General features: G+C 41.5%; 1 protein-coding gene across 1 annotated transcript; it reads right to left on the reverse strand.

Annotated features, from left to right (window-relative positions):
• Window positions 1-2,286: 2,286 nt before the first annotated feature.
• On the reverse strand, window positions 2,287-16,515 carry LOC140244876 (uncharacterized). Its single transcript, XM_072324485.1, has 3 exons — window positions 16,453-16,515; window positions 3,440-7,795; window positions 2,287-2,910 (listed from the first exon to the last, which is right to left on the reverse strand). Exons 1-3 carry the CDS (start codon window positions 16,513-16,515, stop codon window positions 2,722-2,724), a joined length of 4,608 nt encoding a protein of 1,535 aa, XP_072180586.1. The 3' UTR covers window positions 2,287-2,721.
• Between the last annotated feature and the right edge of the window lie 241 nt (window positions 16,516-16,756).

Raw genomic sequence — 16,756 nt, forward strand, 5'->3', positions numbered from 1 at the left:
AGAATCTCAGCTAGGGGACTATAGTATTCCTTGGCCATTTTTATCGGTGTCCATTGTGATATCGAAATGATATGACAAATGTTTTACGTGTGTTGAGGTATTTATTCCACCTATGTTCGTCATGAAGAGTTACCGAATACGATAAACCAAGAAAAGATTACTAAATCCGTTCTGATTAACCTTCTGTAGCACTAATTATTACATTCCAATCACAACAGGATTCAATTGTTGTTCTACTTAATGTGACACGAATAGCGCTGTTATGAAAGCATTAACCATTATATCCCTTGAGCTGTGAGCATAATTACATGTATGTAACTTTTCATGCCCGAGTTGATACCATTCAAATTTAAATTTACATTCTTCCGTTTTCATATACGCCGAGCAAAAAAAAAAAAAAAAAAAAAAAAAAAATGAGAGCATTGCCTTTTAAATAACGCAGGCATTAGACTGTCCCGATGCTGAAGGAAGATGGACACACATAGGGCCTAAATGAAATTCTGCTGTTCTGATCGTAAGAACTTTTTTTGTCCTTCGTGAGGGCATCTTAAGCCATCGTATGACCGCCTACGGAGTTTCTCGGGCTCAGAGGCAGCATCTTCGTGAGCTGCGGCAAAATGTTTGGTTAGCAGAAAAAAAAAAAAAAAAAAAGCCCGGAGGTTCATTTCACAGAAAAGATTAACATCTTCGTGTCGCCTTCTCGGGTTCGGGTCTCATCGTGTAACCTTCATGCACGCGTCGTATTCGCTTTGGCTGCTAATAGGCTTTTGACGAAACTCGGGTCCGACTTCATGCGAATTTGAAATGCAATACTGTATTCGTGTGGCCAGTATGTCAATTTCGGGACAGTGTGATGCCACTCTACATAATCATTATAATGATTACAAACATGAAGGATAGTTAGTCGAACTCATCGGCATGCTCACAAAGTTTTTCATGATGGAGTAAAGTTTTGCAGCAGTACGGACATTCTTCGACAACCTAGAATGTGCAAGCTCCATACTATACCCCTAGTACTATACAATGATTTTTATTCGATGTTTATTGTGATGCGTGTGTGTTTCTTGGGGGGATGTTGCGATGATCGTATTTTCTTTTTTTTATGCGGATTGTTTGCTGTTCGTGTTCGTTGGTTTGGAAATGTGAAGTGGGTGCTCTGAATTTGAAGAGAAGGTATGCTATAAGATATTGAATTATGAAGAACGTTTGGAACACTGCTTAAACCGTTTCGGAGTTTCTTCTTAGACTTCAGTTTGCGAGAGATAAATGAATATTGTTTCCTTTTTGTTTTGTTTGATATTTTTTGCTGACGGAAGTATACTCAGAGCATTTTCTCGTTATGAGTGCTGTTTACAGTTTGTTTTAAATCATTAAATCAACATTGATTGAGGCCTTTTAAACTATTATTATGTATTGTCTTTTGAAAGAAGGCGTTATACAAGCCGATGACAGCCAACAAAAATGTAATTGTATATGCTAATATCATCATTTTTTGTTATCACTCATATTACTGATTGTCTTTGTTAAACATCCATAAAAAATAAAGAACTTACGTTTGTCGAATACATATCAATCCATTCGGCTGCCTTATCAATCGCAGTAAATGATTAAAAAAAAAATTATATATATGTACAGTATATCGTATATTGCCACGTGTGAAGCGTAAAGTCCATTAATTTCAGCAGGCTGAACTGTCACTGTGACATGAAAATACATGTACTTCAAAAATGACGTGAGGATGTATTTTGCCATGAGCGTCGACATTTTTAGCGACAAAATCTCTCGTTCTACTAATTTCACAAAGACTTTACAGATTGCGCACACGAACACTCAGACACACACACACGTACACTAGCTTTCACATTATAAATATATGTATTATCATAATTATATATATATATATATATATATATATACCTAGAGAGAGAGAGAGAGGTAGAAGAGGGAGGGAGAGAGAAGGGGGTGAAACTCTGTGAGAGATTGATTACTGAAAGGCGACAATTCGATAATATGTACATACAGTCATGTATATTTACATTTCTTAAGGAGTTTCAACCTTGTCTCTTCGTACTCTTTCAAAACCTGCAAGTGCAAGGAAAATACTGAGTACACTTCGATATAACACATAATATATATATATATATATATATATATAATACATATACGTATGCATATATATGCATATAAATGTGTGTGTGTGTGTGTGTGTGTGTGAGTAAACGTTAGGAACATCTGTGCTTTAACCCGAAAGAAATCACGAATTAAAGGACCTGGGTGTTGTTGTTTTTTTCCTAATTGGAAGCTGATATTTATTTTGATCGAATACAACTTTTACAATGGAAACATTGTTATTCTATATGTATCACACTAGCCAGAAAGAGATTTAAAAAATAATCTGGGGCCCGTTGCATAAAACTTACCATTGAATTTCAATGGTAACTACCGTCAAAATTAGGCATCACAGCCAATCAGCATCAAGGATTATAAAATTTACCGCTGATTTGAAGACTTACCGCTAAAAAGGAGCGGTAAGTCCAGCGGTAAGGGTTTTATGCAACAGGGCCTTGGAGTCCAGCGGTCAGACATAATTATATAGCAAGATGACACAGGGAAACAAATGACAGGATATTGTGCGATGAAACTTCAATAACCACGATGACGTCTCTGTTTTAACCCGCGACCCAGGCTAGGACGAAAGAATATTGTTGCTCTCGAAGAATTTTAGTGCCTGCAATAGTGTCTCTTGACTCCCTTACACGTCTCCCTGTGCTTGTTCCGAGTCTCCTTCTGGCACTTGTTGGAGCAGAAGAACGCCTCGTCACATGTACCGCACTTCATCAGTGGCTCCCCGTTCGGTTTGCGTGTGTCACCGCATGCCAGACAGAACTTGATTTTCAGTTGGGTTGTGGGCTGAAAATGTACATAGACAACTAAACCTGAAAATTCACTCGGCATTTAAGTTGACGCTGTAAACTGATGCAGACTAAAGACAGATAAACGGATCAACTTCATCAAAATCAGTCAAAATACATTTTTTTTTTTAATGGAAAGGAAATGTTTCACTTTTTCAGTACGGTGTAGGCCTAATATTTTGGTCACAGTCGTATTTGCAAATTAAATGAGGTATATAAAAGAACGTTGTGGAAATGAATATGTTCACAATTCATAGGGCCGGCATTACAGAATGAACACGGGCATAATGCTTGATGACGTATGGCACATGTGAATTTACAGACTTGCAGAAAAAAGCTGTAATTGTAAAATGTAATTTCCCTGCTGTTAAATTTTCGGAAACTTATCGGCAGCCCAGCTAGTGTAGGGAAAACAAAGCAAAGCACGTGGAATAACAGCTTTGGGATCTGTGTTTAGTGTAGTTAATGTTAATTATCGATTCACAAGTTTTTCCCGCGAATGTCATGCTGCAAAACCGTATACGTACCGTATCGGTTCTCCGTCTGCGCTGACACCTGACAATCCGTCTGACATTTCCCCTTGCACGCGGTTTTTCACCTGCATTGGTCGTAGAAACTTTGTTTTCTACTGCACACTTTCCTTCAACCGACTGTGTGCTAGAAACTGCGTTCCCGCACTTCTGTTCGCTTGGTTTCGTTTCAGAAGCTGTAATTGTTCCTGCAACGCCTTCCTCGCCACTTTCTTTGGACTCAGAAACTGCATTTCCTGTTTCTGCCTTCTTTTCATTTGGCGTGGTCTCAGAGAGTGAGTTTTCAGTTGCATGTTGCCGTCCACATGGTTTGGTCTCGGCAATCGTATTTCCGGTTAAGTCTTTCCCTGCAGCTGATTTTGATTGAGAAACTGTGTTCCCGTTTGCGCTTTCCTCGTCAGTTTGTTTTGACTCAGACATTGTGTTTCTCGTTGCTCCATTCTCTTCCGCTGGATTGGTCTGTGTGTTGACTGTTGCGCCATTTCCATCACTATGTTTAGTCTCAAAAATCGTACTCGCTGATGAGTCTTTCCCTTCACTGGAGTTGGTCTCACAAAGTGTGTTCCTTGCTGCGTCTTTCTCTTCACTTTGTCCGGACTCAGAAATTATGTTGCCAATAATTCTATTCTTTTCTCCAGGCTTAGTCCCAGAAACTTTGTTTCCTATCGCCCCTCCATCTTCACTTGATTTTTTCTTACCAAGAGTGTGTCCGAGTTCCTGTTCAGGTAGATTAGACCCAGACGCTTTATTCCCTGGTGCGCTCTTCCTTTCACTTGGCTTAGGCTCAGAAACTTTGTTCCGTGGTACACTCTTCCGTTCGATCTCGTTCTTCTCACTAACAGTTGCCTGTTCATCGGCTGTGGCAGTTTGCGGAGTTGGTTGCGTTTGGGGTTCAGCCCTTTGTATTGCAGCCGAGGCAGTACCTAGGGACAATACATAATCGGGCACATCAGCTAACTCTCTTGGCACAGGAATAACCTGTGAGGTCCGGTTTGGAGACTTGCCCGTTACATTTTCGGCACTCTTCTTTATAGGTGCCGAGATGAATTTCCAAAATTCATCTGACGAGTCTTCGTCGTCATCTAGAGTGGAAAATGTGTCATATTTCACATCTCTGTGGTCATCTGTTGAATATTTGTTTTCTTTACTGTCTCTGGGGATGACGGAGACCATGTTTTTTGGCTGTTGCGTCCTCTCACAAACATCAATTCGCTTTTCAGGGAAGCACTCTGCTACTGCGTCATCAACCCTTGATGACGTTTTGCCTTTTGCAACGACGTCTCCCTTGTGTTTCTTCCTGCCAGTGCCTTTATTCATATCGCCAGTTTGCGATCTGCTGCCGTAATTGGCCGAATTTCGTTCGAGGCTTTTGCATAGCTTATTGTAACCACTGTGCAGCCTGTCCCTGCCGTTGTCTGCCCGAGTATCCATCCGAGTGGCCGCAGCACCACCTTCACGTATTACGGGTTTACTGCAGATGCTTGGCTTCTCTCTCTCCTCGATGATTACCGGAAGGCTCTGAGCTCCGTGCACGAAGAAGTTAACTGAGGACAGCTCGATATCATAGAAACCGGGAAGTAGATACAGTCTTGGGTATGTTTTCTCGTTGAACAGAACCGGAGCTCGTTTCCGCTCTAGTCCAAATGTGTCGACGTGGAAGAGTTCCCGGAAAGTGGCATCATTTAGCTTCACGGTCCTCAACTCACGAACGGACAAAGAGGAAGTTACCGGGACGGGGAAGTACTTCTTCATGGCTGCATTCACATCAGAGACACGTTGATCAAGACACACACTGAGTTGACGTATGTGTTCATCCGTAATTGGGCGTGTCCAAAGAAGTTGCTGAGACTCAACTAGTATGCAGCCCTTGCCTAGCGACAAAGACAAACTCTTGTTGAAATCTGAGATAGACCATTCTTGAAAAGGCATCAGAAGTCTGTTGTCCCGTATACAATGAAGAACTCCAGGATATGCTGTTAGCGCAGCCTTGTTTTGTCTTTCGTTCCGTTTAATTTCTTCTGGAGAGCTCATCACCCTCACTCGTTGCTGAGGTAACGCAGGTTCCCGATCTCCATTGTCGATGTGCGTCCTCACTGCCGCTGCCGATTGGCCATCGACTGTCGATAGCTTTGCCTTTGGACGGATGATGTTGGATGGCTCGACTGAGATCTTTGATTTGCCGTCATCTGGAGAGATCCTGTTCCTGTGCATTACGGGAAAAGGACGTGGCACCTTCGACGTTAGGCTTTTCTGTCGGGTTGACGGGAGAATCGGCTCCAGTGGACGGCGCGATGCTGAAAACTCCGGCGCGCCTCCGTTATCTGCAATTTTCACTGGTCTTCCAAGTCCCTGTTTACGGCGAGTTATATATTGTGCTCTTGATCTGGCGAGTGTGAATAATCCCTGCTCACCTTTTTGTGTAACACCTGTCGCCACTTCTGTCTGACTCCGAGACGACGGAGGCTTCGGAAAGAACCGGCAGTTCTTTAACTCTTCGTCCGTCTTTCCAGTGGCATTTGTCTGTGTCTTACTGAAAGATTTCTTTTCGACTTCTGAGGAATTTCCCGTGAAAAACACTTTACTTGGTAGAGGCTTTCGGAAACTTTCGCACAGAGGTCTTTGCTGTTGCTCCTCGCTCTGATTAAAAGCGACGGATGTGTTTGACGCTTCTTTGAGAGTAGCCTGTGAGTCTCGTGTGGAGTTCAATCTGTCTTTACCAGCTTGCCCTGAAGGATTATGTCTCAGTGTGTAACCTGTTTTAAAAAATTGCTGTGATTCGGCATTCTGAGTCAAAGCGGTGCTAGAAATGCTGTCTCCCCTCTTCACAGTCGTATGTCCACTTGATAATTCGGAAGAAATTAAATCATTTCGGAGTGCATGATTTCCTAATAGGTTCACCTCCACTTCTCTCTTCTCGGCTCCGTTGTCTTTTGGTATTTGAGACACGGCATGTGTCACGGCGTTTGTAAAGTTCGACGGACCAATGATATCTCCGTTCTTCTCACTTGCCCCTGCTGCGGCATTTCTCACTCTCATTGTTATAATTCGTTGGCTTGAATTGCCAGTCACCGGTTTGCTCAACTTTAGACTCAGGGAGATAGCTGATTGATTCTGAGGCTTTTTATTGGTGGATGTTTTCTGATATAGAGGGTTTCTAGGGTCCAGCAGAGTGTCATCTCCGATTTCGGACTTTAGTTTTGTCGAGTTTTCTCTCCCTGGGGGTTGTTGAACAGAGTTGAAGGAGGCGTCTTCTGAGGACACAGTATTCACATTGCTGGCGCATCCGCCTATCAAGTTATCCTCGTTGAGTTTACATTCAGCATTTGGTGATTTCAAAGGCATTTTACTACATGGTTCAGCTGCAGTTATTGGATTTATTCTTCCGGTTGGCTTATCAGTCTTGAGGACAGCTGTACTCAACCTTCTTTTCGTGTTGTCTAAAGTCGATCTGCTGTTGCTTGAAGGTTTTTGCGACCCAACCTTCCCTAGTTTTGCTTTTGTTATTTCACCCCTTTCTTCAGTACTGGAAGCAATTCTAGCACACTGCTGTGTGAATGTCGAGCAATGCGTTTTCCTGCTTTGGACTAATTTCCTGTAGTCCATGGTGTTGTTATTCGTTGGTTTGGTGTCTGATTGAGGCCCGATTTTGGTTTGCTTCATCTCATTCTCCTGATAACATTTTGGTGACCCGAGTGACGATCTCGACTGCGCATCAATTCTTTGGCAGGTCTCTGTCGAACCAGCCGATGGTACTAAGTTTGAGGGGATTTTCCCGGTTTCCGAGTTTGAAGCTGATGCTGTTGATTTCGTTGCTGTTGGAACACAAATGGAGTTACTAATGTATGCGCCGTTGAGACTACTCAGAGGCAAAATAGGCTTCTTCGTTGTTCGAGCTGATCTATGAGGGCTTATAGGTCTTATGCTCCTCGGCACGGTTGGCATGCGGTATTTCATTCCAGCTCGGCGAAAAGCATTTTCGATTTTCCTCTGGTTTGTCATTCCCATGTCACCGGCAAGGATTGGGCCAGAGATGTGGGAAGGAGGAGATCTTCTGTACGTTTCCTCACTCGACTTCCGCTCATTGTGCTGCTTTCTTGATCTTACGCCAGTGGGAGCCTCTCTTTTAGCCTTTCTTGTGTCCATTTCACTCGAGACAAGTGCTGGCTCATCGCTGCATTGGCTTTCATATATCGTAGCATCTTCTTGTTCACGCTTGTCAAGATTGGTACCGCTTCCCATCGAACCGGAGCGCGAAAGATCATCTCCTTCATCCGCCGATTTCCCGCCGAAGAAAGCGTCGATAAGCGTTCTGAGCAGACCGTTCTTCTTCTTGCCACTTGATTCTGATGAACCCTAAAGGAGTCAGGAGACAAATGCAAAGGACAATGAACGTAGGGTGGTACAATGTATTCTGAATTTCTTCCCAGCAAGATTTTCTCCCCCAGTTAGAAATGTTTTCCCAAGTGGTATTCTGAAGTTCTTCCTAAAATTCTTCCTGTTTTTTTCCAATAGTCCATAATGAAAATGAGTATGTATTCCTGGAAGATATACAAATTTCTGACTTAGAAAAAGAAATGGTATTCTAGAATGCACTTCTTAATTTCTTGTAATATTTTTTAGGAAACCCCCAACCCTGTCCTAAGTATGTTCGTATGATTGTGACATACAAAATATCATGGCAATTCTGCTTCTTGCACACGCTTTGAATCACAATGTCACAAACAAAAATACCCAATAAGAAAACTGCGATGAAGACTTCCAAAGAAATTACCACATCCACTCTGAGACTTTCAAAGGCTCTGAGAGATGGTAAAAGATGAAGGGACTGTGCGACATAACCCAGAAGCGGATCTAGGAATTCTGTAAAGGGGGGAGGGGTGGAGCGAAAATAAATTTATACTAGGTGTTACAAAAAAACATTTCCCACTTTTTCTCCTTAATAGTTCAAAACCATGTATTAAACAGCACTGACATTGATATGAGCAGTAGCTGAATAGTGTACAATTTTGTTGGAGGGAATTTACAAATGATAGCAAAAATCGGTTTCATTAAAATCAAGATTTAGTTTAAAGTTAGGTTTCAGATTTTGCTCTGTTTTCAATCCTCTGTACAAAATTTTAATTTTTCACAGGGGTCAATGGGTGTGTATGGGAGTGTGTGATTAACACACTCAGACAATGGTCCTGAACAATGGCCAGGATTGGAATGCTCTATCACATATTCATGAGAAATTCCACTATCACAGCTAGTCTTTATTCATCCTGAAATGAAGTGTATGCAAGCACCTGAAAACATGTGCTTATTCTTTCTTTCTTTCTTTTTTTTTATTATGAATTCAAACCAGCAGTGCCCATGCCAATTTATCATGAATTATTAATAAAGCATTCATGTGCCTCTGAGCAATTGTCCAGAAGTCTGGTCAGCAGAGCTCTAAAAAGGTGGTACTCGTGTATTCATGTCTATTGTTTTGGGTCATTGTAAGCACACACTCACATACACATCATTGGTTCTTGATGTGTAAAGTTCAATTTTGTACAGAGGGTTCAAATTTGATCAAAATCAGGAACTTAACTTTGAAATTAATCATGGATTTAACGAAACTGATTCATTCTCGGGATCCTAACAAAACAGAGCGTACTTGTTTTGGCCTTTGATCAGCTTTTACGCAAGTTAGGGGCTAACATCGTGCGAAATTGAAAGTTTCATACATCGTTTGTTAAGCCATCTTAGCAATTTCGGTAGAGTGTGACGCCAGCCTTAAAAAGCGCAGTCGGCATGGATAAAGATGATCTCATTTGCATTAACAATTTCCAAGGAATACCAATTGTCTTTCCTCTGCATTTCCTTTCTTGACTTTTGAAAAATTTACAGTTGTAAGCAGATTTTCAGAATAGCATCTAAGTTCTTAACAGTGGTTAACCCCCCCCCCAAAAAAAAAGAAGTAGTTAACACCTATTATATAGAGTAGAATATCTAGTCTGCGACAGGATAAGTATAAATTTACGATAATGTTCACATTTTCCCTCAGTTGAAATTCTATAATCGTCATAGCATTTCAGATTATGCTATGCAGTTTGATACAAGTATACAGGTATTGAATGAGCGCTCTTAAAATCCTGAACATTGGGTCTAAACAAGGAGGTGAGAAGTGAAATCAAGGGCCGGCATTTAAACCAGGGGGGGGGGGGAAGCAGCTCGCCTCCCCCCGCCCCCATTTAGAATACCCTTTTTTTCTTCTTTTTTCAGCCGATAAACCCCGGAAGTTTTACAAGGTTGGTTTGTTTTGTTTTTTTTTTTTTTGTGTGTTTTTTTTTTTTGCTTGTTAGCTGATGAAACCGGAAAGAGGCACCAGAAATATAAACTCCCCCCCCAAAAAAAAAAAAACCAACAACAACAACACACACGCACACACAACTCATGCTTAATTTAGTTCATTTGGCGTTAAACCTACACCATGAAGCGCGGCCCCCTCAAAATCTGATTGCACGCTTCAAAAACTAATATAGGCTCTACGTATTTAGGTGTCCAACACATCGACACTGTACATTGAAACCGACACCCCTCTATTTAAAAGCATTGCGCGTATTAAAAGAACGAACTTTCGTGAACTTTCATGCACGTGACTACGCGCAGTGGTTTTGCATTTTCATTGGGGATTTGATGATGTCAAAATATTACTGAAAAAAACCCCGATAATAACTCTCACTTAATCAAACAGCAAAACAATGATTCCGTAGATTATAAATGGCACGAAGGAAAAGCATTACGTGCATTTCACACGTATTTTCAATAGAGGGTAGGGGTGTTAGTTTCAAAATACGGCGCAAATGAGCGCGTCAAAATAACAACCTACGCGTTCGAAGCAGTTATCTTGGAGCGTGTATAGTGAGGTGCCCGCACCTCGTCAGGGGCCCCGAATACCGTCACCCCGCCTAAAATTGGAAATCGGAATACCGGTACGTGTTTAATGTATCACCACTGTCCCCGCACGCATCTTTTACGTGTATGTCTATGGGAGCATCACGGTCACCCGCACACGTCTTTTACGTGTTTTGTCTATGGGAGCGCGGGTGACGAGTTGCGGGCCCCTTCCTTAGCGCGGGCTTGTGCCGAAAGGGTGGGTTGGGTGGTGGCGCGTCGCGTTAATGGGAACACCCAGTGCCGTATATTAAAGTGAAAACGAAGTTCTGGTAAGGGCTTGAGAACCCGTCTGGCACCATTTCATATTTGCTTGCAATGTATCGAAAGAGTCTACAAATAAACTTACCTGGCTGACGCGGTTTGCCGGAATGATGAGTCGTTTTGGAGTATTTTGAGAAAAATAATAAAAGTCGGTAGACCGAATTTTATTCCAGAAGGCTCCAGACTAACTCGGTCTCAGGGAAAACTCGACCCTATTTCAGACAATTTACACACAGTTCGTGATCGCCATGTTCATCAGTACTCTATAATACTACGGGTACCAAACGAGGCCTTACTGAGCAGACAGGAAAGTGCGTGCTAATCCTGTACAAAAGAAATGGACAGCGCGCGGTCCTCAAGCCTACTAGCAAAGATAGTAGAGATATAAGATACGAAGGCGCGCGATAAAGATGGACACAAAATGGCTACCCTACATGACGATACAAAAGAGAGCTAAGTACAAACTCAGTACACCTAGAAACATCATTCATTTCCAAAGGTAGTGGTATTCTTGTCATCTTAAAAAGATTTAAAAATTATAGTCGTAGCTTTTTTTCGATTACGGGTGTTATTTTGAAGAACGAGATTTTAGAGTAATAAGGATTATTTCGTGGAGGTAAAAATTTGGCAACAACATGATCTCACAATCAAAAACGCTTGATAAACAACAACATCTGCAAAGACAGCGCGTCTCAGGCAAAGACACACATCACCTGAGACGCGCTGTCCTGAAGCCGCTGCTGTTGTTTATCAAGCGTCAAGGCAGCGCGTCTCAGGTGATGTGCGTATACGCTTGAGGACCGCGCGCTGTCCATTTGTTTTGTACAGGATTAGCGCGCACTTTCGTGTCTTATTTATTAAGCGTCTTTGCTACTAGTATACGCACATCACCTCAGTTGCTGAGACGCGCGGTCTTTGGAGTTTTTGTTGTTGTTTATCAGTTGTCTTTGATTGTTTTTAGAGGTGCTTGAGAGGCGCACACTAATTTTGCATGCGCGCCAAAGAGGTTTTTGATGCGCGTGTTGTAACAACTCGGACCATTACTGCGAGTAGCCAGAACGCTACAATGTAGTTTATACAGGCCGCTCCCGTATGCATAGTACTGTACAATCCAGAGGGAAAACCAGTACAACTCATCCCGCCGTCAAGCAAAGCGAGGCCGAGTTATCCTCGAGTCCGAGTCTAGCCTGACCCCGTTCGGGTAAGTTCCGAGACTGAATGTTTTTGGTTAATATTTCCCATTTTCGTCCTTACCCATCGAATATCTTGTTATTACAGCGTTATTCCGCACATTTCCTAGGCATACGTTCACATTTTGGAGCAAAATTTGACAACTTTTGCAGGCATACCAGAACTTTGTTTGGGCTTTAAGAGAGTCTGGCCAACTCATAAATTGGACGCCATGTCGTTACCCAGCGTACAGTGCGCTTATGGTTTTAGCGTGTGCGCTTGGAGGGTTAAGTGTGTACGCGCAGGCGTCCCAAAGGCACGGTGTTGCTGGACTTTTCTTTCTTTTAGAGAGAGGGGGGGGGGGGGGGAGAGAAAGGGGGTAGGTTGAGGGAGGGACATTCTTCCATTCCATCCATGTTGAACAAAGCCAACAATCAATCATTTTTACACATTCAAATAGACACAAGCACACAGGTATACCGTATGAATAATAGGGAAGCTGTCTATCAAGGACATAATTCCTGAATATATGATGAATTATTGCTATGAAAATAAAAGAAGAATTCACAGTAAGTCGTATCGTAAACTTTCACTAGACTGTATGCTATGTATATTGTATTTAGCAAGTTATCCAGGGAACAAGAATATTGTATAACAACATGATATATAAATTTACAATTCTAGCTGTGCACAGGATAGACGAATTCCACAGTATTACTGTTTCGCACGTAAATACATTGTAATCATCAATTACCATCCTATTTAGTCCCATATAATATGTATGAAACTGACATGAAGGCCGATTAATATGTAATTCAAAAGGAATACACCTATGTACAATGTACAACATGAAAAAGTGACGTCACCGATATTAAGGTATGTAAAATGATTTAAATTGTTTAAAAATAATATTTAAAAAAGACATGTTGAACGAAAGCACAAGTTCTTTACCTGGATAACATAATATGAGTGACATCTGTACCAAATAATAATAATAATAAAAAAAAAAAACAAATAAAGATGTCCTAATGGCGACCGGTATTCCTCTGCCATATTACGTTGTTCTCTTAGCAGGTGTAGAGTGCGTCTTGACAATGTTACACGACAGTTTCACATAATTGGCAGAAAAAATGGCAAATTTGTCACTAAATTTAATGCGTCAAATGTTTACTTTCCTTGAACTTGAACTATAGGTATGAATGGATGTCTTTTATTGTTTAAGAGAGCAAGTATTAAGGAATTTGAGCATTTTTACTTTTGCTTACTTCTTCTCACTACTTTTTACTTACTACTATTTTCATGGCAATACTTTCAACGGTTATTTTAAAAATATATAGAAAATTCTGTCATTTCAGTATTTTCACCTACCTTTGACCATCATGGCCAAAATCTTTCCCTATCACGCGTCATTGTGTATATTAGTAATGATGGCATGCAAATACGTGTACCATTTGGTTTTAAGTTTGTGAATTGGGTAATTTCCAAGGTACAATATTTAGGAACTGCATGGGTAATAGTATTTCAACAATAGAGAGTAGAATTTTAACATTACATTTTACCTGACATTGATCCTTGACCCTTACCCCCCTCCCATACCCCCGCCCCCCCCCCCCAAAAAAAAAAAAAATAAATAAATAAATAAATAAGATAAAATCACGAGAAAATCACGGTCAGGCAGTAAGTTTCGTTTGGAAATACCTGTACTTATACTTCCAAATTTTGCATATAGATATGGGGCAAATAGTGATATTTTAAGAATCTAACCATTATATACATGATTTTGACCTTTCACTTTGAGCGTGTTTACACAAAAGTTTAGGCCCTATAAGCTAAAAACAAAACTTCGTCCACTCACATAAGCATACATGTCAAGTTTCATTACCTCAAACGGTGTCCACAATATTGATTGCGATATGAAGGACAGACGGAAGGAAGGACGGACGACCAAAACAAATGCCTCAGGCGACACTTTCGTATGTTATGGCGGAGACATACAAATGTGAATCAAAACTTGGATAGTCTCAAAGACACTGCGAGGAATCCAAAGAAAACAAATCAGATATATATTATTTTTCCCGTCGCACTCTGATTTCCCACTTTTTCCTTTGTTTTGGATCTGTCGGAAAGCGGTGCATCATTACACTAAGAGCCAGGTCGGTTCGCGCAACGCCATGCTGCGCAGGAAGGCATGACGAATCTTCAGTTTATGGCAATAAGATATCAAAATATCTTTCGTGTTGTACATTTTACTTCAATTAAGTTGACAACCTTACGGCAATGACATATCCCCACTGCACCATGACTGATATTCAGGGGAAGTCCCTAAGGCAAGCAATATTAGCGCGTAGCTGCGCGTAATGAACAATGGGCACTGCGTATGAGCTCTGCTCGCGCCCGCGTGATTGACTTTGGTAACGACATGGCACCTGTAGGTCACGGGACCAGCTTTTGACCAATCACAGGCTTCAAAACACCGAAGCCGAAAACCGAGTTGGCCAGACTCTCTTAATATACGGCACTGGGAACACCACCCTTCGTCCAAAGCCCCCCCCCCCCCCCCGGTTTTGCCGAAAGGGTGCGTTGGTACTTTTTCTCATGTAATATTAAAAGACGAGTTTTGAATTTATATTTTACCTTCAAACAACCATTTCAAAGAGGCTATCGTCCGGATCGGCTTACACTCTATTACCACCTGGTCTACAGCCAGTTGGTCTAATTATAGACTGTTTAATATCAGTTGGTCTAATAACCAGTTGGTCTAGTCATCATTTCGTCCAATTACTGTTTGGTCTAATTGTTATTTGGTTTAATTACTATTTGGTCTACAGTCAATTCGTCTAATAATAGCCATTTGGTCTATTTTGGTCTATTATGAGTTGGTCTAATTCCATTTCGTCTAATCATCAAATGGTCTAAAATAAAACCAAATTTGTCCAATACAAATTTGGTGTACATATCAATGAAAAAGGGCCCCCCAAAAAATAAATAAATAAAAATAGCCCAGTTGGTCATATCGACGAAACGATGATTGGACCAAATGGTACCTGATTAGTCCAGGAGGCTGGCTATTAGTCCAAATGACAACAAGATCAATGGTTATTAGACTAAATGGGTGTCAGACGAAATGATGATAGAGGCTAGACCAACTGGGCAATGGACCAAAATTAATTAATTTGGTGTTATTTTAGACCATTTGATGATTGGACGAAATGGAATTAGACCAACTCATATTAGACCAAATCGGTATTTGATGATATAAATTGGTGTTCGACCAAAAATAGACCAAATGGCTATTATTAGACGAATTGACTGTAGATCAAATAGTAATTAAACCAAATAACAATTAGACCAAACAGATGATTTGATATTGGACGAAATGATGACTAGACCAACTGGTTATTAGACCAACTGATATTAAACAGTCTATTAGACCAACTGGCTGTAGACCAAGTGGTAATAGAGTGTAAACCGATCCGGACGATAGCCTCTTTGAAATGGTTGTTTGAAGGTTAAATATAGATTAAAAACTCGTCTTTTAATATTACATGAGAAAAAGTACCAACGCACCCTTTCGGCAAAACCGGGGGGCTTTGGACGAAGGGTGGGGTTCCAGTCAACGCGACGCGACCCAACGCTCCCAACGCACCCTTTCGGCAAAACCGGGGGGGGGGGGGGGCTTTGGACGAAGGGTGGTGTTCCCATTAACGCGACGCGCCATCACCCAACCCACCCTTTCGGCACAAGCCCTTAGCGCGCAACTTTTTCGCATCGTTCGCGTTTGACGACGATAGCTGCAAATTTTCGATATCGATCAGTGAGCTTGTGATTCCATTGGAATTTTCAGCATTTTTCCTGTATGTGAGTTGGATTTCAAAGAATATCAGTGGCGAAATGTGATTCAAATATGCGCAAACATTAACTATGACGAGGTGCGGGTAGGCCTAACCCAAGTATACCTCAAATCGCATTTTCAATGCGATTTCCAGAACATTTTCAGGCAAATTGTGAGATATTTTAAGTATCTATGGATTTAAAAAAAAAAAAACAAAAAAACAAAAAAACAAAAAACATTAGGGTGTCGATGTGCTGGACAGCCAACTATAATAAGCCTACATGGGTAGAGTGCGGTGTGCTGCTGCGGCGTGCTGAAAACGCGCGCTCCTTCCACCTGTCGCGAACAGTTGTTCGAGTATCAATCGTTTCTTTGATTGATATCAAAATTCCCTTTTGGAGCAAAATATTGTACAGCCATTTGTTTCAGGTCAGTCTGTATAGCCTACTCGTTTGCTTGGTTCATCAAGGTTCGCGTGGACAAACAACGCCTTTGTGCCAACCTAAACTTTCGACTCTCGGTCTAACAGGGTTAGGGTCTAACGTAAATTGTTCATTTGCGGCCGAGCTGGCTTCATAGATCCAATCATACAGCTGACATAGTAGTAGCTAGCAAATTATTTTGATAGCAGTCAAATTTCACGTATCTTATTTCTACGTCTGTGAAAAGAGCGGAAGCTGATCCCTTACATAGCTGCAACAATGACCATCTCTGGAAGGAGACTTACGAGTATAAATACAGCGGGGAGCCGCCAGTAGGGGAACAGCCGCACAACAAGGGCCTCGGATAATCATTCTTCTATGTCCACCACGTCGTGGCCACTCACCTTGCTGGTATCATCGCAGTCAGATGGTTTCTCCGGTCCAACTTTGGTTTGTCCCGTCCCCATGATGCTGAGCATACCGCTAGACAAACTCGTCTAAAAAAGATCAATGTATGATACAATCATCAGCCTCTCTGAAAAGTAGCTGACAGTGTCATGATTATTAGTCTACTTGAGTAGGCCTACACTGCAGTCACACCGTGTAGATGCGACACAGGTCACTATGGGAATGTTTGGAAAATTAAACGCGTAGGGCCTACCTTATGTTTGTAAACATACCGTGCGCGTGAACGTGGTTTCCATGATG

Source organism: Diadema setosum, chromosome 21, assembly GCF_964275005.1.
Source record: "Diadema setosum chromosome 21, eeDiaSeto1, whole genome shotgun sequence".
Lineage (NCBI taxonomy): Eukaryota > Metazoa > Echinodermata > Echinoidea > Diadematoida > Diadematidae > Diadema > Diadema setosum.